A 23143-nucleotide genomic window follows, 5' to 3' on the forward strand; every position below is an offset into this window, starting at 1 on the left:
CACAGTAGAGGACGACAGAAGACTAGGTGGTGCGACAAAATTATGAAATTTGGGGGTGCTAGTTGGAATCGGCTGGCGCAGGACAGGAGCAATTGTAGATCGCGGGAAGAGGCTTTCGTCCTGCAGTGCACATAATATAGGCTGATGATGATGATCATGATGATGTTGAAATATTCAGCATATTTGTCATTCTGAACTCGCTAAGTATACAATAAAAAGCAGTCGGAATCATGATTCCATCATTTATATTATGGCAGAATAAAGAAAAAGAAACGCTGCAACTTGACCTGTTCTGAACGCTACTAGAATACGCATGTATTGAAGTGATTGGTTTTGCGCTTGGCTTTTATATGCCGCATTTTTGCTTCGACATTTCGGTGAATGTTGATCTATTAAAGGGCGCTTCTCCAGGTCTGGCCAATTCGAGCTGACAAGCCCAGTGCATGCAATGCGCGCTAACGGGTGCGTCCGCTAAGTATTACATTGCTACTCACCGCGGATGGAGCTGAAATCACAAGTGGAATGCCTTTTGCCCTTCCGCTCGCGGGTGCCTTGAAATCACGTCACTATGAACAGCGTCAAGTAACTTCGAGAAGTATTCTAGGTAACATCTGATATTTGCGTGATCTGTTGCTTCAGTAGATGAATTAAAGTTTAGAGAAATAATTAAATGCACAAACCGAATGTCTACGTGTTTTTGTTTCCCTTCGCACCACAGCAAGAGAGATGTAGTTCCGTTTCGTCTGCTTGTTTTAGCATTTTGCAGTCGTGCGCGGAAGCATCGAAACTATGTCATTTTCGACCATGTTGCCACGCGCAATCATGTTCTGTTATCCGCTTGTGTCAGTCTGAGTTTGTGTAGCACTGACTTATACCGCTAGTCAGATGTTCTCGTGCACAGCACGCAAAGTCGCGCGCTGTGCGAAACGAGACAAAACGCAACAGCTTGTGCGCGGCACCGTCAGCGAAAGTGCACCCCGCAACAAAAAAGCGAGACAAAAAAAAAGAAGATGCCGGGAAGCGTGATGTATGCCCCACGCGATCGTCGATCTCCGGTATGGGAGAACGCAGGGAAAGAATTTCACTTGTGGAGGCCAGACGGGTCAAATGGAGAGTGTTCCAATGTTGTCGGTGAAGCTCGCCACCTGAAGCCATGGGTTCGCGGCACTGAAATATTTCTATCTCGGCCATTACTGAACCAATTTGAAAAATTCGTGCGCTAGAGGGCTTCTAGAGGGCTTGTAACAACTTCCTGCGCATAAGCGAAATTTTCTGTGTGTCCTGGTTACGGGCACTTTAAGTGTTCCGGTTCATTGCTGGGTAAGCAAAATAATGATGTTCGAGCTAATAAACAAGCAACCATGTATATGGCCCTCTTATTAGAAAGGCACAGTTCTGGCATATTTTGTGGCTTTCTAGTTCAACTATCCTCGCGGCTCACATTTACCTTGTGTTCGTAGTTTTGTAGCGCGGCTCTCTTTTTCCAAGAGGTCCGACCCGTGAGCTCTCCCAAATGGTCCATGTCAGCATCGCAGATGAGCACCTCCTCTTCGCCGTAGTCAAACACGAGCAGCCAGTGCTTCTCCCAGCAGTTGCCCCACACCGACCGCGACGACGAGGCAAACAGTGAGAGGGCGTCGACAGCGCCATTCATGGAGGCCCCATGCTGAAGTGGCGTACTGCATAGATACACTTCGCACCAGTCGGCATGCAGAAACGCCGACATGACCGATGATGATGATGATGATGATGATGATGATGATGATTACGGCCTCAAGTTATGGCTCATACCCACACTGGGGGATTGGCCAAGAATTGCGTGCTGGAACGTTCACCTATTCTTTTGAAGTGCTGTCCCCTTCTTCGTCGTCCCCACCCTACTTCAGCGACCACTCGTTAGCGCAGCTGGCACGTACCTGCAGAAAGATGCAACCGAGAAGCCCCGGATTGTTTTATGTGGCCGAAGTGACGGCGAACGTTACACTGAGTTCTAAAAACACGTGCGCCGATCAAACAAGCCATGCTTAGCTGGCAAAGTGGTGCGGTCTGTCTAGATAACGTAGTAGCCGCGCTACCAAGGTCGATTCAAATAGGTCGCGAAGCTTCGGGCGAAAACCGATTCGGAACATATTGCCACCGACATCAGCAATGATGGTTGTGGGAGCAGCGATTGAAGCGCGGCTACGTTTGCAGGGAACGAACACTGCGAAAGAAGAAATATTTTTCGATAAAGCGAGGCACAGTTAGATTCATTCAACGAAAATGAAATTCCTACGCCATTCTTTATATGCGTGACGAGTAACGAAAAGAAAACTGAATTTTATTTTATCATTATTAATAAATACCTTTCTCCAGCGCCTATCGTGAGCGGCACCATGAGGGCGCTGTCGCCTGCAGAGCAAGTCTGCAGAAAGGCGCGCTTGTAAAGTTCACCTGCGAGCATACGCCCGCTTCGCACATTGTGCTGTTTTGCTTGTCGACGGTAGTCGTAAGTAGGTGACGTGGGTAGCTTTATCGCTTCTCAACCTATTCATTCAGAAGTGTTACGACCGCCAGATAATTGCTTACTTTATTTTAGTGCGACTGCGCCGGCCAACGGGTTTGGTGTCCGACGATAGAACCAGCACTCTACACCTAAACCTTTCGTCGGCCTCCAAAGAAACTGTGCTCTGTTGAGGGGTGCGATTTCGACACCCGTACGGCCGACCTTTTTCTGCATCGCTTTCCGCGCTGAAAGCTCGAAACGCCCATCAATTCGAATTGCGGAATATTTAAATGTACAGCTCTAATGGCAAGCCACCAAAACAAATTTCGCGTCTTTGATAACAAAATGACGTCCCTCCTGCTTTTAACGAATATGGCGTCACAATGTTTTTTTTTATTTATTCCGCTGGAAGTGTTCCCTCTTCATACAGATGACGCTAAGCCTCACGAACCGCCGATGAAGCGCCCTGTTTTGAACGTGCGGGCTTCTATGGGAGCCTCGCTACCAGGCATATTTACCTTGGCGCTACTATCAGCGGTTGCGTTGTCTCGGCTTAGTAGTGCTACTATCACAAGCGGATCGTACATTCCTTCCGCTCCTTTTCTTCTCTTTTCTCTTATTTAAACGCTCTACAGAAGGCTACAGAGACTTAGCTCGAGTTTTCTGCGTTTCCCATATAACAAGCCCATCTCTTCCTCTAGCATCAGTCATTAAAGAGCTCCGAAAGTAACCAGAAATTTAGCTGTTAGTGCCAAAGTCACATTTCTGAAGCCTGAACGAAATATCTTGCAGAGGCATCAAGCAACAAGCACTATTTCTGCCGGAATGCGCGAAGAACGGGAACGCAGTACAATAACCGAGACTTAGGCGAATTCACGCAAATTGGTCTTCAGACCAAAGCGTCAACAATGTAACAGCGTATAAGAAACGACCAACACCGGAGCCGGTGTTTGCTTTTCCATGTTCCGCGCTTCCTGGCGCTTTGTTCTGATGAATAACGCGATATCGAGTTCAAACTTGCTGCGAACTACTGCCGTCGTGGTGAACGGAACCCTTGACTACGAACCTCGTGAGCTACGTGTACTATCTTGATCTTTTGCATCGTGGACATGGGAGCACGCACATCGGGTGCTATCAGCTCATTCTATGGCAGCACCGAAAAGTGTTGCGCATGCTCCGTGCATGCAGAGTAAAGGAAATAGTACTTGGGACATTATACGAAGGGTGGGGGCGAGAGCGTAACAGACGTGCCTCGTCTGCTACGCTGCATTTTTATACGGCCACCCAAGGAAGCATTAACATCTGGAGAGTGAGAAGCGTCTGAGAAGCGTATGGAGAACCAACAGTGAACTTAGGCACTAAAAAAAATAGGCATGAGAATGTGTCTGTGACAAGTGAGGAAAGCTAACTGCGGACGCAGAATTAGTGCCTGGTTCAATTTACTGTGATAATTTAGAGGCGTCCGACTGCAAACAAACGACATATCTTAATTTACGGTTGAGAGATTGCTCGAAAATGTGAACTACATTTCTCATCCGTTTATAGTTATAGTATACATAAATTGAAGTGAATTATCTGATGACTACAATAGTCGAGGATTAAACAGTGTTATTTCATCATTTGCGCGTTGAAATTACATAAATCGACCCTCTACAATCACCAGTGATACAGCTACAGTCGTAGAATTTGGTATCACAAGCGATTATTCTGTTCATTCCTAAACTGGCTTACTGATTTCTGGTGTCAGTGATCACATTTCAATTATCTGTTTCATCCCCACAGAGCAGCTTTTCTAAACGGTTGCGGCCTCGTAGATCCGGAATCGCACATCCGCACCTGGCACGACGTCGCATTTCTCAATGGTTCCAACATCGTGGTTTCGGAATCATCCGTACGCATGCGGCCATGAACGCGGCTAGATATACGATACCTTTTCGGCGTACTTGAACAATTCTTCAATGTAGTGTGGAAAAAGAAGAAAATGAGAAGAAATAAAAAGTGGCGCATCAATCTCAGTTGGCCCGCCTCGGCAGCGCGTTCCGAGAATTTCGGCTGCCTATTTCGTGAATCAGCAGCCCAACATCATAGCCACTGAGCAACCACGGCGGGTTTCATAAAAGTTACGACCTGGGTGGTTCATATACTCAGCGACGACTACGGGAAGCTTTTCAGCTATGTCCGGGCGATGTTCGTTTAATCTGACGCTCATTGATCATCGCGTTTCACTGACATATTGTTGCTTACAGAAGGAACATTCAAGCATAAAATCACATCCAAACTTGTACAAGTAAAGCTAGTTTACACTACGTGTGTATAACCCTTTGCGGTGCTTTTAATTTTAATGTCAGTTTGAAGCTGCCTGCAGGTTTTACACCTGGGGCGAAAACACGTTATTATTAGGGTTGAATGATGTTGACTGACTTTTGTGAGCACTAACATGTCTTTAAAGATTCTGTAGCGGGGATAGATAACCCTTGGTACATCTGCAAACACTTTTCGCCGACGATCGTTACTTGATAATATTGGGCAGTATCTTTGCAGAATATTTTTTTATGTTTGCGAAGGCATCAGAATATTTTCTTATAAAGGCAGGCGGTCTGTCAGATTCTGGTGCACGCTCCTTCTTATTTAACTCCGATTGTCTCTCCAATCTTGGCGCTACGTCAGAAGTTGGGTCGCGAGTAACTTGTGGATAGTTGTTTTGCTAGGGTTCTTTTAGGGTAATTTAAGTGGTAGACATAATCGTTGTCTTCGCTGCGGATTCTTCTTACTGGTTGCACTTGTCCAATAGAAGTTCTGTGCGTGCAGTATCGCGGGTAATGACTGTTGTGGTCTAAATATTGCTGGCTATCTGTAAGGCTTCTGGTAAAGTGTCGTTCTCAGTTTTAACGCGTCAGCGTGAAGGAGTTTGTGTCGCAGAAAAGCCGGCGGCGTCGGCTGCGTTGGTCGTGAGCGAAAAATAGCGGCAGGCAATTCATAAATAGAAGCAACTTGCAAGATGGGCTGGGTGGGAATCGAACGAGGCACTCCGGAGTGTGAGACGGAGATGCTACCACTCAGCCATGAGTTCGATGGTTGAAAATGGGACAAAAGCACCTCTAGTGATAGCGATGTTTCCTTAGAAACGTGCCGTAGAAAGTTGTACTGCTGTGTATATCGGTAATTATGAGCATGTAAATTACACAAGTCGCCGTTACATGGGTAGCGAAGTACGTTTCCAATACATTTCTTCTGTGTTTGCCATCTTGCGGCAAACACAGAAGACCCCCTCCTCGCAATGTACGGCGCTGCCCCGACAGGTCGCGCGCCACTCGCCTGCTTTTGCCCTTCGTCTCGTTTGAGCGCATTCGGGCCGTGCAGGGACCGGTGCAAGGATGCCCCAATACCCTTGCGTTTATTAAGTTTTCTCGCTCTCTCCCCTTCCAACTTCCAGCGTGCGTCACTCGAACCCTCGTCTTTAGGCGACGCGGCTCCTCTGCGGAACGCCTCTGACGTGATCGCCGCGCCGTAGCGCGTCTGGCGGGAAAGCGTTCCCTGCTATGTGTGCCGTGCTGCTGGCGAGGAGTCATGCCTCTGCGTGGTGCACCAAAGCGAAATAGAGGACCGTCCCATCGAGGCGTCAGCCCCATGATCGCGTCCGCCTTTATGACGCGTAGCGGCCCGGCTGTCCGTGCGATCACGACGTTAGGCTCGCGTAGATCGTTTCTCCCTCCGAGACACCGAGTTCTTTGGTGCGTTCCGCTTGCTCAGGCGCACGTTCCGTTGCCGCGCCGAACGCTGCGTTACTCGGAGCTCACCGCGTGATTGTTCAATGAGTGGGCGGTGGGAGCGAGGTGCGATAAGGCTATCGGGTTCCACTCTAGGAGGTGAAGCTTAAGCGTCCTCCAATTTTTCCGTTTTCTATGTAGACCGTGGTGTCGAGGAAGTTGATTCCACTAGGAGAGTGGTGAGCAGTAAATTTCACACTCGGATGAAAGCGATTGAAATGGCTAATTAAGTCGGTTAACGCGCTTGTGCCGTGTTCCTATATTATAAATATGTCGTCAATGTAACCCAGATAGGTGTGGGTTTTTAAAGGGTAGGATTTCGATAGCTCTGCTTCAAGCTGTCCCATGAAAATGTTTGCGTACGCGGTAGCGAATGGTGTTCCCATGCTAGTGTGGAAAGTTTGCAAGTAGTGAAGAGAATTGAATTCAGTATAGCTAAGCGTGACAACTAACCTTAGGAGTGATATGTACACTTCAGGAGCGTGCTTCTTGGCATTGACTGCGAGGGATTTCGACACGGCTCCAATTATTTCACTCATGGGCATGTTAGTGTTGAGGGCAGGAACATCCAAAGTGAATAGAATAGCGCGGTAGGAAAGAATGTGGTTGACATTGATGCCGTCGATAATTCGAAAAAAGTGCGGCGTGTCTTGAACAAAAGATGGGAGGGTGGTGAGGTTGTTTTGACAGGTGGTGATTTAAGAATTTAGATGGTAACTCGGTAGCTGTGTCTGTATTAGATACTATAGGCGTAGCTGGGATTTCTGCTGTAAATATTTCTTATACGGGAACCTTGTGTATTTTAGGAAGAACATAAAAGTGACGTGCGTCTTTGGTCATGGGTATCATGAAACGATATTCAGATTGCCTGATTAGTTCCCTGGACAGGAGCTGCGCGATTGTGCTTTGCGCAATATTGATGAAGTCCGAAAGGCGGTGTCGTTGCTTTGTTGTTTGGGGGCCTCATTCTTGTGCTTTTCAATAGTCTTTATTACGATACTGCCACCTTTGTCTGCTGGTTTTCCTACAATGTCATTTCTTCCCGCGAATTCAAGAATTTGGCGCTGAGCAGGGGACAAATTTTTGCATTTTCGGCAATGCAGCGCTGGCTCTAGAATTTTTTTAAAATTAGTATTGTATATAAATCCGTCTGCGCACTGTTCGGCTTCCAGCATCCATGGGCTAGGTGGTCTAAGGAAGTTTCTATCCTGTTTCCTTACGTCTGCACCATCAAAGAACTCCTTGATGCGCAGGCGTCTTGAAAACTATCTTATATCTTTGTGGAGTTCGTATTCGTTGACTGCGTTGTTAGTGCGACAAAACATTAGAGTTCCTTTCAGGAATTCAACTTCATCGAGTCTTAGACCCTGGGATATATCTACTGCGTTTCTGCAGTGCTCTGGATGCTCGCTTGTAGCACTATCGGTGGAGATATGTGCTGTAGAGGTTACATTAGTTTCCCTGGCTGGATTCGCAGCTCTAATACTTCTTTGTTGGTATTTATCTAATAATTCTTCTTCCCTACTTTTGACGAATTGTACAAGTTCTGTTCTTTTTTTTCGGTTCAGATAAATTTATACTGTGGAGCTGATTAGTAATAATCGTAAGTTGTTCCTTGCAGTCTTCTTCAAAAATATCAGTTAAAGAAAGCGATGGATTTTCTAGAACAGCATTCCACTTCAATGATAGCCTGGAGGGTAAAGAGCGGAGAGCACATGTAACCTTACCTCGGAAACATTTTGGAATTTTACTCTGTTTATTGCAGCTAGTGTAAGATATTAGGGCAAATCTGTAATTTGTTTTTTTGGCAGCGAGTTTTGGGGATTAGAGAAAAGGGCGAGATCTCTTGTTACGTGTGCTATCCGTAGTACGTGGTAGTCATTTCTGGTTGGTTCGGGCTAACTTCTGGGGCGAAATATCTTCAGGTGGTGTCTTTTTACGCGTTATTTTCTTGTCGTGACAGGCTCCCATGTGTGTCCTTGCATCTGCTTATTGGAGTATGTAGCTGTTTGCGCGTAGGCTGCGCGGGTTGTTGTGGGCTTCCGTATGACCAGGTGTTGTTGAGGTGGTATTGGTACCGCGTCCACCATCTGTGTAGATACTTCTTGGCCTCTAGCTTTGATGGAACGTGCGAAGATTCCAGGCAGGTGTTTCTGTGTTGTAGCTAACTGGGAGGGATGCTTTGCCACTGTTGTTGACTGCGTCGGTTTAAATTAGTTCCTGAACGTGTACTTGATGCTTTATGATTTGTCTCTCTCACCCTGCTGCCATTCAGTTCATGTCATTCTTGCTGGAGGACGAGTCAAACGAATTATTATTGAAAACTTCATTTTAAAATTATATTAAAAGTTAATTAGAAATGATATTAGAAATTCTTTGTTAGCAATTTCTTACCTGTTTCTTGCACGAATGAATTTGCTGCTCTAGAGTCTATAGCGAATGCAGTGATCACAAAAGTGCCGCGCGAATGACCGCTCGTGGCACTTTGCGTGTATTCGCGGGCTTTTTTTACGCTTGGGAAAGCACTTTTATGTAGCATGTATTGAGCAACAAAAAACTGTAGGTGGGGGGGGGGGGGGGTTGTGCATGTCGCTCTACGATTTATTAATTGAAACATTTCATGTAATTATATTTGAGAAGTTGCTTAAATAATACCAATGATTTAATTAGGCAGAATGAAAATATTAATTTGACTATCTTCAAGTGACGGCAAACATTACCTTGGTTCTGTCCAGCTACATAACATTCGCATACCCTTAAACTTTGGCCATATCATTAAAGATGTCTTTAAGCTAGAGTTAGCTAGGACACCCTATACATGCACCCATAAACGTGACCCCACGCAAACTATTTCTGGTATTTGCCGGTATAAGTATGTCGGTGCATATGGATGTATACTCCTCATAAGCCACAGCAGAGCAGGCTTAATACCTATGAAACCGCACAAAATGAGGCGAGGGCACAATAGAGAGGTTGCCGTGCACTCAGATTGCGCTGCACGCGTATAACGAGGCATAAAGATTACATAAAATGTACGAATAACAATAATAACATCAAAAAGTTAGCGTCAAGCAAGCCTGTTTTTGATTGCGGTAATATCAATTATTATCGTGAGGTAACAATCGAACATGAGTGTGGATTATTGCACGAGAAGCTTAACTCAGTCATCAAACGATATCCTAACATCGTGATTTTTTGTGCGCTGCTTTGATCTAATCTTGTCCAGAAAAAAAATCAATAGAAATTTTGAAATCCAGGCAAATACGAGCTACAAAGTGCAGGATACGAATGCAACTACAGCGCAGAAAAACTCAGAAATTGGCTCACAGGGTGCGCAAGGTTCTTCATATACAGTGTACTGGAAAAGAAACGAAAAACAGTATAAAGGAGGGCGCTGTGAAACCGTAAGTACAGACATTGTAGAATTTAGAAAGTCGTTATGACACGAGAGTTTTCTTTTTCTGCACCCAAGGAACATTAAAGTGTGTGTACAAAGGTGGGCAGCAAGCCGCTGTCAGAAAAGTCGAATCAACAAGATTCAACCAGTGGGCGTGTGCGTAGGCCAGACTGGTCGTTATATCAGTACCCGTTTTTCGGGACACCAGCGGACACCTCAAAGTACCATGATTCCCGTACTTGCGAGACCACAGTTCAATGTCCGGTTGCTTGTTGTCATTCAGTGACACCACAATACTTCCACACCACAGTAATCAGCAAATTACGGAGGTTACCCAGACCCTTCACATCGCCGGATATAAGAACATCGGTATACGCCAGCCTTCAGTCATGGTGCACGATAAAGAACTACTTTTTTTTCTGAAAGGCTTGTATACACGTTGACGCGTAATTAAAACTGAAAAAGAAGGCTATGGTTTTGTAGGTCTTTTTTTTTCCTTTATATGAAGCGTTTTTTTTTTCTTTCTATCGCTTGGTTTTGTGCTGTCATGCCTATTTAGGACTGCGTTTTCGAAAAGAAATATTAGTTGTGAGTGCAGCGTTTCTGTCGTCTCCTCCTTTCTTTTACTGTTCCTTCTGTGCGCTGCCCTGCTCAGTATTCAGTATGATATCATTAATATTTCCTGTTAATGAAGTAGTCTAAACCACTTGATATTTCTTTAATAGAAGGATGTGGCAACATTTCATATGCGTACGTACAGAATACCCGCCCGTTCAGAACATACGTTGTACAGAGAGCAACACAGCTGTCCAGAACACGCCATGCGAGCACTGTAAACTGCTCGGGCGACATTTTCCTGTAACAGCTGACGCGAGACTGGCTCGATGGTGCGTGGCTGGATTTACAATATGCCACGTCTCGTCTCGCCCTGACGGCGACCGAATGCTCGGGCAGCTGCCTTCGCCGTCAGGAATTCTGTCTGCGTTACGGCGCAGCAAAACGGAAACAGAGATCACACAATTGGACGTGCAATTTGCGCGTAGCCCATTCGCAAGCTTTAGAATTCAGCTGCAGACACGAGAACGTCGGGCAGGTGGCATTGCTGCGCCTTAGCGAAAGAGCCCCATTGTTGTGAAATTATCGCCTCGACGGTGGAACACGATGCTCGTTCGGCACTTTGTTTACATTGAGATTGCGTGCTCTGACTCTCCCTGCACTCTCGCATTGCGCGTGTTGAGCCTAGTTAAGTCAATAAATTTTGTTTGGTATCGTTCGCAGAACCGAGCAGCCATTTACTATTAACCGTTTATTTTTATACAGTTTAGGAACCAGGATTGGTATTGATTCTTCTTTTCCTATGCAGTGTCACTACCAGAAATGCCATGAAATGCGATGCTCCACATGACTAATGAGCACCGACCCAAGATACAGCGTACGGTCAACCATGCGAAGACTTATTGGCGTGTGGCAGTTATTGGCTACGCTGTCATTCTATGCGCCGCGGGCATGTTTTGTACGCCGGGCCTGTTGTACGTATCCTTCATGGAGGCGTACGGCCTCAGCCGCGGAGCCGGTTCATGGCCAGCCAGCGCAATGCCGTGACATTTGTGTATGTGTGCACATTAGGTGTATTTATAACTATCTGTGTTTTTTTATATCCCGTTTCGTAGCCGTAGGCACTGCAATGCTGCCTGAAGTTCAAATTTCCGACAGTTCTTTTTTTGTGTGCGAGAACTTTAGAAAAACTTCGTTAAGTCGTTTGTTCGAACAAGCAGGGTGCTGGTATTTGCAGCTGAATTTGTTTAAGGTGTCAAGAAAAATATAGTATGCCCTTTCAGCTTCTGTCCCGTGAGCGAAATTGTACCCTAATATTCGGAAGGAAGTGGCTTACTGAATTAAAAAGAAAGAAACAAATTTTACGCATGTGTACTGCGTGTGAATTTGCTCTCGCGTTTTTAGCGACGTACTCTGTCATTCTGCTGGAAGTTTCAGCGGTGGATCGAAACAGGTTTTACATTTCAGGTTTGTGAGTTTCTTCCACATTTTCAGATATATCTCGTACCCTCTGTTCAAAAGCAGAAATATAAATTTAGCTTCCCGCCCCCGAAAGAAAATAGTTGCCGAAAAAGAAAAAAAAAGGCTATTGAAGCACGCAATGCGGAGGACCGTTTTCATGGACACCGTGTTCTCACACCATTGAAACTACGCAGCCAGCGGAATGATTGCGATATCGATGGTTATGTCTGTCGCTGCCAAATAACGACTCCGAAAGTATAAATAAAGCTCGGCTCTATTCTAATGGTATTCATAGGTACTGAAATTTTCACTTGGTAGGTTCGTTGCAGATGGTCAGTAGAAAACTCCTACGAATTTTAGTTTTTTGTTTTCTTTTTTTTCAGCGTTGCCTTGTTGCAAATGACGTCTGATTGAGGCAGCACACATGGGCACGTTGAAAAGAGCTTAAAATTTCTCGCTCTAATTTTTATGCATTTCTTCAATAAAATTCTTTGTAGCAGCAGCCATCATTAATTGTCCTCAAACTTGCAACTACTTACACTTCCTAATACATTCTTTAAAGAATGCGCAACACGGTTGCTTTGAAAGTAGACACCTCAAAATCTTGCCCCTACCTCCCTGGCGCAATGCCTCATGCTCGCAAAAAAAAAGAACGCAAACGTCACCATGTTGGTACGCATTTGCCTTCAGAAGAAATCACCAACAGAAAAAGTGAAGCGCCAGTGTTTGTATCCTTCACTTGGGCCCTTGTCTGTTGGCACTTGCTTATGAAGATCATGCTCGTAGTCGCTAAGCTACTACGACTTCCTTCTGTCCCGTGCTCCTTCACTTGATAACGATAACAAGGCTCGGTGAAGCCCTTCTTTAACTACCGTTATTGGTACAAAGTATTTTAAACAAGCAATGGGACTAGCAGCACTGGCTCAACAGCTTGTTCTCGTACATATGTGGACTCGCCCAAGTTCTGGAGAACGGTACGTACGCTGACATCTAGATGCCTCACTTGCGCACGCGTCTTCCATATACTGCGGAGACCTAGGAGCATGATGAGGTCGTATTTTACGCCTCGCGTGCTTTCTACTGGTAGAAATCTGATTGCATATGTCTCTAAAAGCAACTGCTTGTGTATCGTACGCTGGAGGATGCGCTAGGAAAAATAGGATGCTAACAATCTTTTAAAACACGTTCTACCGTTTCCGGTTTCTTACAAAGTAAGCACTCATTCGACCAAAGTGCGAATGAGCCTTTCCCTTAATGCCATTTTTTTCACAGATTGCTGCTATGTGGTATCGATAATGTATCTAGCGTAACTTTAACTCTTTTCAGTACATTTTGTCCATGACCTCAACTGCATATTGAGCAATACATGGGTATAAGAAGCATAGTATCAGTAAGGTCCTCATAGAACTTCTTTTTTAGTTACTGTGCATAAGTATCCCATAGAAAACCGGGCATTCAGTATTCGACAGGTGACGAGTACTTCACGTTGGCATGCTTTGACAGGACCATTCAGTGCGCCTCATGACGACACCACAAATGCCGGGAGAATACCACGTCAAGCGTATCTGCATCGCAGTGAGGAGAAATGTGTCCTGCTGACCCTTCAAGAAAAAAAAATCACAACTGAACGGGTCTTAAAAAATGTGAGAGATCAGGTACTGTATCCTTAAAGGAAGAGATTGCACAAGGTTGTTTTGTACCAACTGTATGCTCAAGTAAACACAGTAAAGACGCCGTAACGTTATTCCCCATTGACTCTTTATATATGGAACACGCTCATTAGGTGCGAAACTATAGACAAAAGAAAAATATTAGCGCAGAAGTTAGCATGCCAAGCCCCTACGCGTACTTATATCTGCATTGACATGGGTTTGCGGTAGTGACAGCGACCAAAGCTCTCCTTTTTCTGCGCACTCTAGCGATTGTGGAACTAAGGATGTGGTTAGCATGCCCAGCCACTGAATGCAAATTGCAGCAGTTACGAGTGGTGGAATCCCGCTGGGGCTGATTGTGATTGTGCCCGCTCTCGCGATGGTGAAGTTAAAGATGAGGAGGAGGCCTGACGGACACAACTTTGGTCGTCACCTTAACATAATGGATGGACGACCTGCGGAAAGGGCAAGGCACACCAAGCTTTTAGCACTTCACTTGTCCTGCAGTAAAGCGCTGCAATGGCTAGTATGCCCTCACGGGTAGAGTCAACCGAACTGCTTCTCACTGGTAACACTGGACTGCTACTAAGAAAATGCTCCGTTCGCAGACACCTCGCTACACTGAAATCAGCAAAACAATATCAGTTTATAAAAGTGCATGTGCCAATTATTTGGCGTCCTTCTTCTTTGTGTGGAGGGCATAAAGGTCCTGGCAATGAAACGGTAGTATCGACGTTTTTGCTGCAGTTGCGCACAAAGAAAATTCGTTGAAGTGATCGGGCAGCGATCTACCAGCCGAGAAGACCAACCCACAAATTTAAAGAAACGCTTGTTTCAGATCTTCCAATATACTTTGCGCTTAGCTACCAACTGTAATATTTTTCTTTCTGTGCTCTTATGAAGAGGAAAACTCCACATTACTACAATATCAACAACAGTACACAAAATAGACTGGCTTTGAAGCTGTGACCACGCACCGCACTTTTGTACATTTAGCCCATGTAGTATTGGGGCAACACGTTTGAGCAACTTGATTAGGTTTTCGATCAAACCACCATGACAGGCGGGAAGAAATCGTTCTCATGCCCGGTCGAAAACATACGATCTGAAATCTTACTTACTTATGAGAGCGTGTCGACTCGCGTGGGATTGAAAGTTGAATTATGATCGTTGTAAGATTGTGCTGCGTCTAGCACGAGCGAGTAGTGTTACCGATGACATTAGGGTGAAAATGGTCAGCTCGGTCTGCGATAAGTTCTTGTGGATCTCCAAATTGAACGTCGCAGCCGTCACGATGAGAGCACTCCTGTGACATCACTAGCCCAGTGGGCTGGGAAGGCTCGAGTGGTAGCTCACCTTGAGAGGTATTGGCTAAGAATTATAAATATACGTACTTTGCGATGATGAAACTGATGGAGAAACACCACTGGTTTTGTCTAACTATTAGTAAACCGATCCCCAAACATTAATTAGGCGCACCCTCAAATTTAAATTAGCCTGCCCCAAATTTAAAGGCGGCCACGCCCGATTTTCATTTCGCCCAGCCTTAAACTTAAACTTGGCCCAATCCCAAATTTAAATAAGGCCACCCGTAATTTTGAAGTTGGTCCACCCACGAATTTCAATAAATCGCCCCCAAATTTCGAGTCGACACACCCCTAAATTCAGTTTCCCCCCCCCATATCACCCCCAAATACAGATTGGCCGACCCCAAGATTGCCCCCACATTTAGGCAGGGCCAACACCATATCATTCCCAAATACAGATTGGCCCACCTCCACAAACAACCAAATTTAGATTGGCCCACTCCAACACCACCTGAAAATCTAGGTTGGCCCACCCCCATATCAACCCCAAACTAACGCTGACCCACCCTTCGATCACCTCAAATTTAGGATGACCCACCGCAAATCACCCCCAATTAGGTTAGTCCACCCATATATCACCACCCAATTCAGCTTGGCCCAGCCGCACGTCACCCCCATGGTTAGGTTAGCCCGTACCCATGTCACCCCCGAATTTAGGTTGGCCCACCCCATATCATCCACAAATCCAGGTTGGCCCACCCCCATATCAGCACCAAACTTAGCCTGGCCCACCCATCTATCACCTCAAATTTAGGCTGGGCAACCCCCATATCAGCCTAAAGTTCAGCTTGGCTCATTACCATTTCACTCCAAATTTAGGTTGGGCCATTCCCATATCACTACCAAATTCAGCTTGGCCCATCCTTGTATCACGCCCAAATTTATGCTGATGCCACTTCCAATTTCAAGTTGGCCACCCCACCCCTTTTAATGAAGGCCTATGTATATATATGGGAAATTGGAATACAGACACGATTTTGCACGATTTAGCTACCAAATTTCTGGGGTAGTCGCCAAAGAATGCTGCGCATTAAAAGCAAATGCACCAAACGAAGGACGCCATATGTTGATCCTAAATGCTGACGGCTAGCCAAGCTAGCTTCTCTGTAGAGCGACCGGGGCAGACACAGCACGAGACATTTATTGAAATGATTTTTTTTACGGCCACATCTACGGATTCATACCACTTGGTTGCAGGGAAAACATTCACAGTAGCTATTAATTCAGACACTGCACATCTTCGAGTTGGTACATTTCTTATTTGGATGAATCTTTAGAAATAACGAACGTTCGGGCAGTGACCCTTTGTTCCACACGAATGCTGCATAGGAATGGCGCTGGCCACCGGGTGGCATTGTGGCCCAGGTGGACCTGATTCGCTCGGATTGTGTGCCATTAAGGACAGCCGAAAATTGAAGAAAACGGACCTTCCAGAAGAACTCAATAAGAATAGTCATTTTGTTCGCTCAGGTTCCATGCTACAAAGCACGAAAGTTTTTATTTTTTGTATAACACAAAGCCATGTGCAAGCTTCTAGTTATGATGTCCAATGAATAAAATCTTCAACAAAGCGATGACTTAACAAATGAACACGACAATACTACGTTTTAGGAAGAAAAAATAGAAAACCTAATATTTCAAGAGCACCACTTGAAAAACAGAACCGAAAACAAGTCTTGAGTTTTGTGTTTCTGCCATCTCTAGGAGACTATAAAACTAAATTCTACGCGGCTTTTAAAAAAAGCTGCGCTGCAGAAAAACCAGAACCGAAAGCTAATCTTGGGTTTCGCGTTTCTGCCATTTATTGAGAGGCTAGAAAGCTAGGTCCTATGCGGCTTAAACAAAAGGGCGAAGAGGGAATCGAACAGCGGCCACCGTGACGCGGGACAAAAGGTGCGCGTGATTCGACCACTCGGCCACGGCTACCGAGGCTTCCCTAAGCGCTACGGTCATGCATTTATAGATACCACGTGAATTTTTATGACAGTGTTACAAAAATCGCTTTCGCGAACAGTGTTGCGGCATGTGTGGAGAGTCGAGATAGGCATCAATCGAAAGCAGAGTCTGCGGGCTACATGCGCTCCACTGCGTATTAGGATAGACGCCGTAGTTTTCTCACAGACATCATTCTTGCCTTGCAAATCGAGTACAAATTTTCGTCGTTTCCGTAGGCATCCATTGCTAAATCTTTAACTGCTGTGGGAACAGAATTTTTACGTGCCATAGCGTGATCACTGCAATTGGCTCGTGTGGATTGTCTTCCACAACACGTCTGTCACCTGCCTTTTTCAATATTCAACCTGCAGCTTTGTTATTCGCGAAAAACCCTCTCGTTCCATTGAAAACGCGCTAGCTTCGCGTCGGGCCCGCTTGGGGCGCTAGTTGGTACGTGTCCAGAAAAGCTGGCTATGTTTGTAATTATAGTACACATAAAATGAAGTGAATTATAAGATCACTAATATACTCGAAGATTAAACAGTGTTATTTCATCATTTGCGCGTTGAAATTAGATCAATCTACCCTCTACACTCACTGGTGATACAGCTACAGTCGTAGAAATTTGTGTCACAAGCAATTATTCTGTTGATGCCTAAAGAGGATTTTTCATTTCTGCCGTGAGTGATCACATTTTAATTTTCTGTTTCGTCCAGACAGGGCACTTTTTCTAAACCGGCCTCGTAGTTCCGGCCTCGTGGTTCCGGAATGGATCATCCGCACCGGACACTGTGTAGTATTTCTCAATGGTTATACCATTGTGGTTTCGGCATCACCCGTACGCATGCGGCCAGAAACGCGGCTAGATATGCGATAAATTTTCGGCGTACTTGAACAATACTTCAATGTAGTATGGAAAAAGAAATTGAAGGAAAATACATAAAAAGTTGCGCATGTGTCTCAGTTCGCCCGCCTCTGCAGCGCGTTCCGAGAATTTCGGCTGCCTATTTCGTGAATCTTACGTCCCTAAAGATGTCCTTGATTTGTCCGCGATAGATGCCTTTAGCTAATCGCGATGAGTACTTCAATATAGAGCGATATTTAAACGATTCCAGCCTCGTAGTTCCGGAATCGCACATCGCAGCTGACACGGCATAGTATTTCTCAAAGGTTCCAACATCGTGGATACAGAATCACCCGTAAGCATGCGGCCATGAATGCGGCTAGATATACATTTTCGGCGTACTTGACCAATAGTTCAATGTAGCGTGGAAAAAGAAAGAAAATGAGAAGAAATAAAAAGTGGCGCATGCATCTCAGTTAGCACGCCTCGGCAGCGAGATTCAAGAAATTCTGCTGCCTAATTTGTGAATGTTACGTCCCTAAATATGTCCTTGGATCGTCCGGGATAGATGCCTTCAGCTGATCGCGATGGGTAACTCAATACAGTAAACTCTCGGTTGTACGAACGTCGGTTTATCGAATATTTCAGAATAACGAACTTTCTAAAAATCCCCGGCAGTTTTCTTATAGATTATATGAAAAATGTTTCACTTAAACGAATTTTGGAACCGTCAATATTTCAGTTTAAAGAACTCGCTCAGAGGACCAAGGCTTATTTTTACGATCAGAACCGATGCCCGCCGTCATCAAACCACCGCTCCAGCGGCAATGTAACGTCGCTGGTGCTACAGCGCCTCTGGGGCAAAGCGGCGGCGCGGAAAACGAACGGCAACGAGGCGTGGCCTCCGATATCGCCCGCACAAAACGAGCAAGCATGTAATCTCGGAGGCCATGAACAAAGTAACATCGCTGGCGCTTACAACACCGCCAGAGCAAAGCGGCGATCTGTCACACCACAAATCACGTGGTGTGTGTTTTTTTCCGACCGGCTAATCGTGGCATGGTCGTTGTCTCTTTCTTTCGAAGAAGACGCGAAGAAGACGAAGAAGAGACGAAGAGGCAACTGCCGAGCCAGTTTCAAGCCCTATAACTCTAGCTGAGGTTGTAGGGTACATTGGAAAGTTGACAGACTTTGTGTCTCAACAGCAAGCTGTGCCAGAAGAAGTGTACAAAAACATTGACTCTTTGAACAGTTTTGTTACTTCCTGTGCTTTAAGTACAAGTGAAGAAGATTAGAGATATATTTTCTAAGTGAGAAAGGCAGCTTTATAAGTTTTATTAACCTTGTACTTGTTGATATGTACAAATTCCATTTAACACATTTCTAAAACTATGAATGCCATGTCTTTTGCTTCATGAATTGCACTTCAAACTTTTGACTCTGTATGCCATGTCTTATGTTGGTCTAGTGAATATTCAGTTTAGTGAACTTTCAGTTAAGTGAACTATTTCCTTCGGTCCCTTGAAGTTCACTCAAGTGAGAGTAAGAGATTTCTTAACGGTTCCGGCCTCGTAGTTGCGCAATCGCACAACCGCCGCTGACACGGCATTATATTTCTCAAAGGTTCCATTATCGTGGTTTCGACACGTTTTCGGCGTACTTGAACAATACTTCAATGTAGTGTGGAAAAAGAAAGAAAATGAGAAGAAATAAAAAGTGGGGCATGCGTCTCAGTTGGCACGCCTCGGCAGCGCATTTCGATAATTTGCGTTGACTAGTTTGTAAACCTTACGTCCCTAAAAATGTCCTTGATTCGTCCGCGATAGATGCCTTCAGCTAATCGCGATAAGTAACTCAATATAGAGCGATTTTTAAACGGTGCCGGCCTCGTAGTTCCGGTATCCCACATCCGCACCTCACACGGCATAGTATTTCTCGAAGGTTCCAACATCGTGGTTTCAGAATCACCCGTACGCATGCGGCCATAAACGCGGCAAGAGATGCGATATATTTTCGGCGTACATGAACAATAGTTCAATGTAGTGTGGAAAAAGAAAGAGAACCAGAAGAAATAAAACGTGGCGCATGCATCTCAGGTTGCACGCCTCGGAAGCGCGTTTGGAGAATTTCTGCTGCCTATTTTGTGAATGTTACGTCCGTAAAGATGTCCTTGGATCGTCCGGGATAGATGCCTTCAGCTGATCGCGATGGGTAACTCAATATAGAGCGATTTCTAAACGGTTCCGGCATCGTACTTCCGGAATCCCACATCCATAGAGTTTCTCACTATAACACCTAGAGGGTAATCTGGCGCCACCGTCTATGGGAGTTTCTTAAGGGGGCACCGTGCCGTCATGGGAATGACGGTATATGTGTCTGCGAGGCTCGTGTTGGCTGGTGTTGTAAGAGGCTTCGTCTAAAACGTGGATATGGCTACGCAAATAACGCGTTCTCAAAGTAAAATTTTCATAAAATGTTTCCATTCACGCATATTACATCTTTACTCACCCACGATGCATGACCAAGCGAAGAAAAGCAAGAACAGACGACCAACTGTTTCAAAGCGAGCGCGAACGTTGTCGTCTGTCCTCCAACTTTAGCGGCCCGCTGATACTTTTTACGTAACATGTAGTCGTACACACAATAACAAGTTCTCATAGTTAAACAAAACATGTTTTCGCGTAATAATAAAGCTAAAACAGCTTTTTATGTGCTGTTCTAGTAGAAAATGAATCATGGTGACAGACGGAACGGTACTTGCCAAGCGCGTCTTCAAGGTGTCCTGTCTCTACGAGAACGATGCCAATCCGAATCCACAATATACCGGTATTCCCTTGCATACCACAGCGCAGCAGCGCCAGATTTCCCTCTAGGTAATGTAGTGAGAAACTCTATGCCCACATCGCAGCTGACACCGCATAGTATTTCTCAAAGGTTCCTATATCGTGGTTTCGGAATCACCCGTACGCATGCGGCCATAAACGCGGCAAGATATACGATACATTTTCGGCGTACATTAACAATACTTCAATGTAGTATGGAAAAAGAAAGAGAATCAGCACAAATAAGAAGTGGTGCATGCATCTCAGTTGGCACGCCTCGGAAGCGCATTTCGAGAATTTCTGCTGCCTATTTTGCGAATGTTACGTCTGTAAAGATGTCCTTGGATCGTCCGCGATAGATGCATTTAGCTGATCGCGATGGGTAACACAATATAGAGCGATTTCTAAACGGTTCCGGCCTCGTAGTTCCGGAATCCCACATCGCAGCTGACACGGCATAGTATTCTCAAAGGTTCCAACATCGTGGTTTCGGAATCACCCGTACGCATGCGGCCATAAACGCGGCAAGATATACGATACATTTTCGGCGTACATGAACAATACTTCAATGTAGTGTGGAAAAAGAAAGAGAATCAGCACAAATAAAAAGTGGTGCATGCATCTCAGTTGGCACGCCTCGGAAGCGCGTTTCGAGAATTTCTGCTGCCTATTTTGTGAATGTTACGTCAGTAAAGATGTCCTTGGATCGTCCGCGATAGATGCATTTAGCTGATCGCGATGGGTAACACAATATAGAGCGATTTCTAAACGGTTCCGGCCTCGTAGTTCCGGAATCCCACATCGCAGCTGACACGGCATAGTATTTCTCAAAGGTTCCAACATCGTGGTTTCGGAATCACCCGTACGCATGCGGCCATAAACGCGGCAAGATATACGATACATTTTCGGCGTACATTAACAATACTTCAATGTAGTATGGAAAAAGAAAGAGAATCAGCACAAATAAAAAGTGGTGCATGCAGCTCAGTTGGCACGCCTCGCAAGCGCGTTTCGAGAATTTCTGCTGCCTATTTTGTGAATGTTACGTCCGTAAAGATGTCCTTGGATCGTCCGCGATAGATGCCTTTAGTTGATCGCGATGGGAAACACAATAGAATTTCTGCTGCCTATTTCGTGAATGGTAGGTCCCTAAAAATGTTCTTGCTTCGTCCGCGATAGATGCCATTAGCTAATCGTGATGAGTTACAGAATATAGGGCGATCTTTAAACGGTTCCGACCTCGTAGTTGCGGAATCGCACATCGCAGCTGACACGGCATAGTATTTCTCAAAGGTTCCACATCGTTGTTTCGGAATCACCCGTACGCATGCGTCCATAAACGCGGCAAGATATACGATACATTTTCGGCGTACATGAACAATACTTCAATATAGTGTGGAAAAAGAAAGAGAATCGGCACAAATAAAAAGTGGTGCATGCATCTCAGTTGGCACGCCTCGGAAGCGCGTTTCGAGAATTTCCGCTGCCTATTTTGTGAATGTTACGTCCGTAAAGATGTCGTTGGATCGTCCGCGATAGATGCCTTTAGCTGATCGCGATGGGTAACACAATATAGAGCGATTTCTAAACGGTTCCGGCCTCGTAGTTCCGGAATCCCACATCGCAGCTGACACGGCATAGTATTTCTCAAAGGTTCCAACATCGTGGTTTCGGAATCACCCGTAGGCATGCGGCCATAAACGCGGCAAGATATACGATACATTTTCGGCGTACATTAACAATACTTCAATGTAGTGTGGAAAAAGAAAGAGAATCAGCACAAATAAAAAGTGGTGCATGCATCTCAGTTGGCACGCCTCGGAAGCGCGTTTCGAGAATTTCTGCTGCCTATTTTGTGAATGTTACGTCCGTAAAGATGTCCTTGGATCGTCCCCGATAGATGCCTTTAGTTGATCGCGATGGGTAACACAATAGAATTTCTGCTGCCTATTTCGTGAATGGTAGGTCCCTAAAAATGTTCTTGCTTCGTCCGCGATAGATGCCATTAGCTAATCGTGATGAGTTACAGAATATAGGGCGATCTTTAAACGGTTCCGACCTCGTAGTTGCGGAATCGCACATCGCAGCTGACACGGCATAGTATTTCTCAAAGGTTCCACATCGTTGTTTCGGAATCACCCGTACGCATGCGGCCATAAACGCGGCAAGATATACGATACATTTTCGGCGTACATGAACAATACTTCAATGTAGTGTGGAAAAAGAAAGAGAATCGGCACAAATAAAAAGTGGTGCATGCATCTCAGTTGGCACGCCTCGGAAGCGCGTTTCGAGAATTTCCGCTGCCTATTTTGTGAATGTTACGTCCGTAAAGATGTCCTTGGATCGTCCGCGATAGATGCCTTTAGCTGATCGCGATGGGTAACACGATATAGAGCGATTTCTAAACGGTTCCGGCCTCGTAGTTCCGGAATCCCACATCGCAGCTGACACGGCATAGTATTCTCAAAGGTTCCAACATCGTGGTTTCGGAATCACCCGTACGCATGCGGCCATAAACGCGGCAAGATATACGATACATTTTCGGCGTACATGAACAATACTTCAATGTAGTGTGGAAAAAGAAAGAGAATCAGCACAAATAAAAAGTGGTGCATGCATCTCAGTTGGCACGCCTCGGAAGCGCGTTTCGAGAATTTCTGCTGCCTATTTTGTGAATGTTACGTCCGTAAAGATGTCCTTGGATCGTCCGCGATAGATGCATTTAGCTGATCGCGATGGGTAACACAATATAGAGCGATTTCTAAACGGTTCCGGCCTCGTAGTTCCGGAATCCCACATCGCAGCTGACACGGCATAGTATTTCTCAAAGGTTCCAACATCGTGGTTTCGGAATC

At 45.3% G+C, this 23143-nt stretch overlaps 1 protein-coding gene across 2 annotated transcripts in view; it reads right to left on the reverse strand.

Moving 5' to 3' along the window:
• Positions 1-23143, reverse strand: part of LOC142576556 (uncharacterized) — a 124096-nt gene that overhangs the window by 10619 nt on the left and 90334 nt on the right. The window contains exon 2 of one of the 2 annotated variants that reach the window (XM_075686729.1): positions 1448-1916. The exons of the other annotated variant lie outside the window; for it this stretch is intronic. Within the exon in view, the coding sequence (XP_075542844.1) occupies positions 1448-1726 (279 nt within the window). The 5' untranslated portion in view covers positions 1727-1916. The remainder of the gene's footprint in view (positions 1-1447; positions 1917-23143) is intronic. 2 annotated transcript variants of the gene reach the window in all.

The sequence above is a fragment of the Dermacentor variabilis genome, chromosome 3 (assembly GCF_050947875.1).
Source record: "Dermacentor variabilis isolate Ectoservices chromosome 3, ASM5094787v1, whole genome shotgun sequence".
NCBI lineage: Eukaryota > Metazoa > Arthropoda > Arachnida > Ixodida > Ixodidae > Dermacentor > Dermacentor variabilis.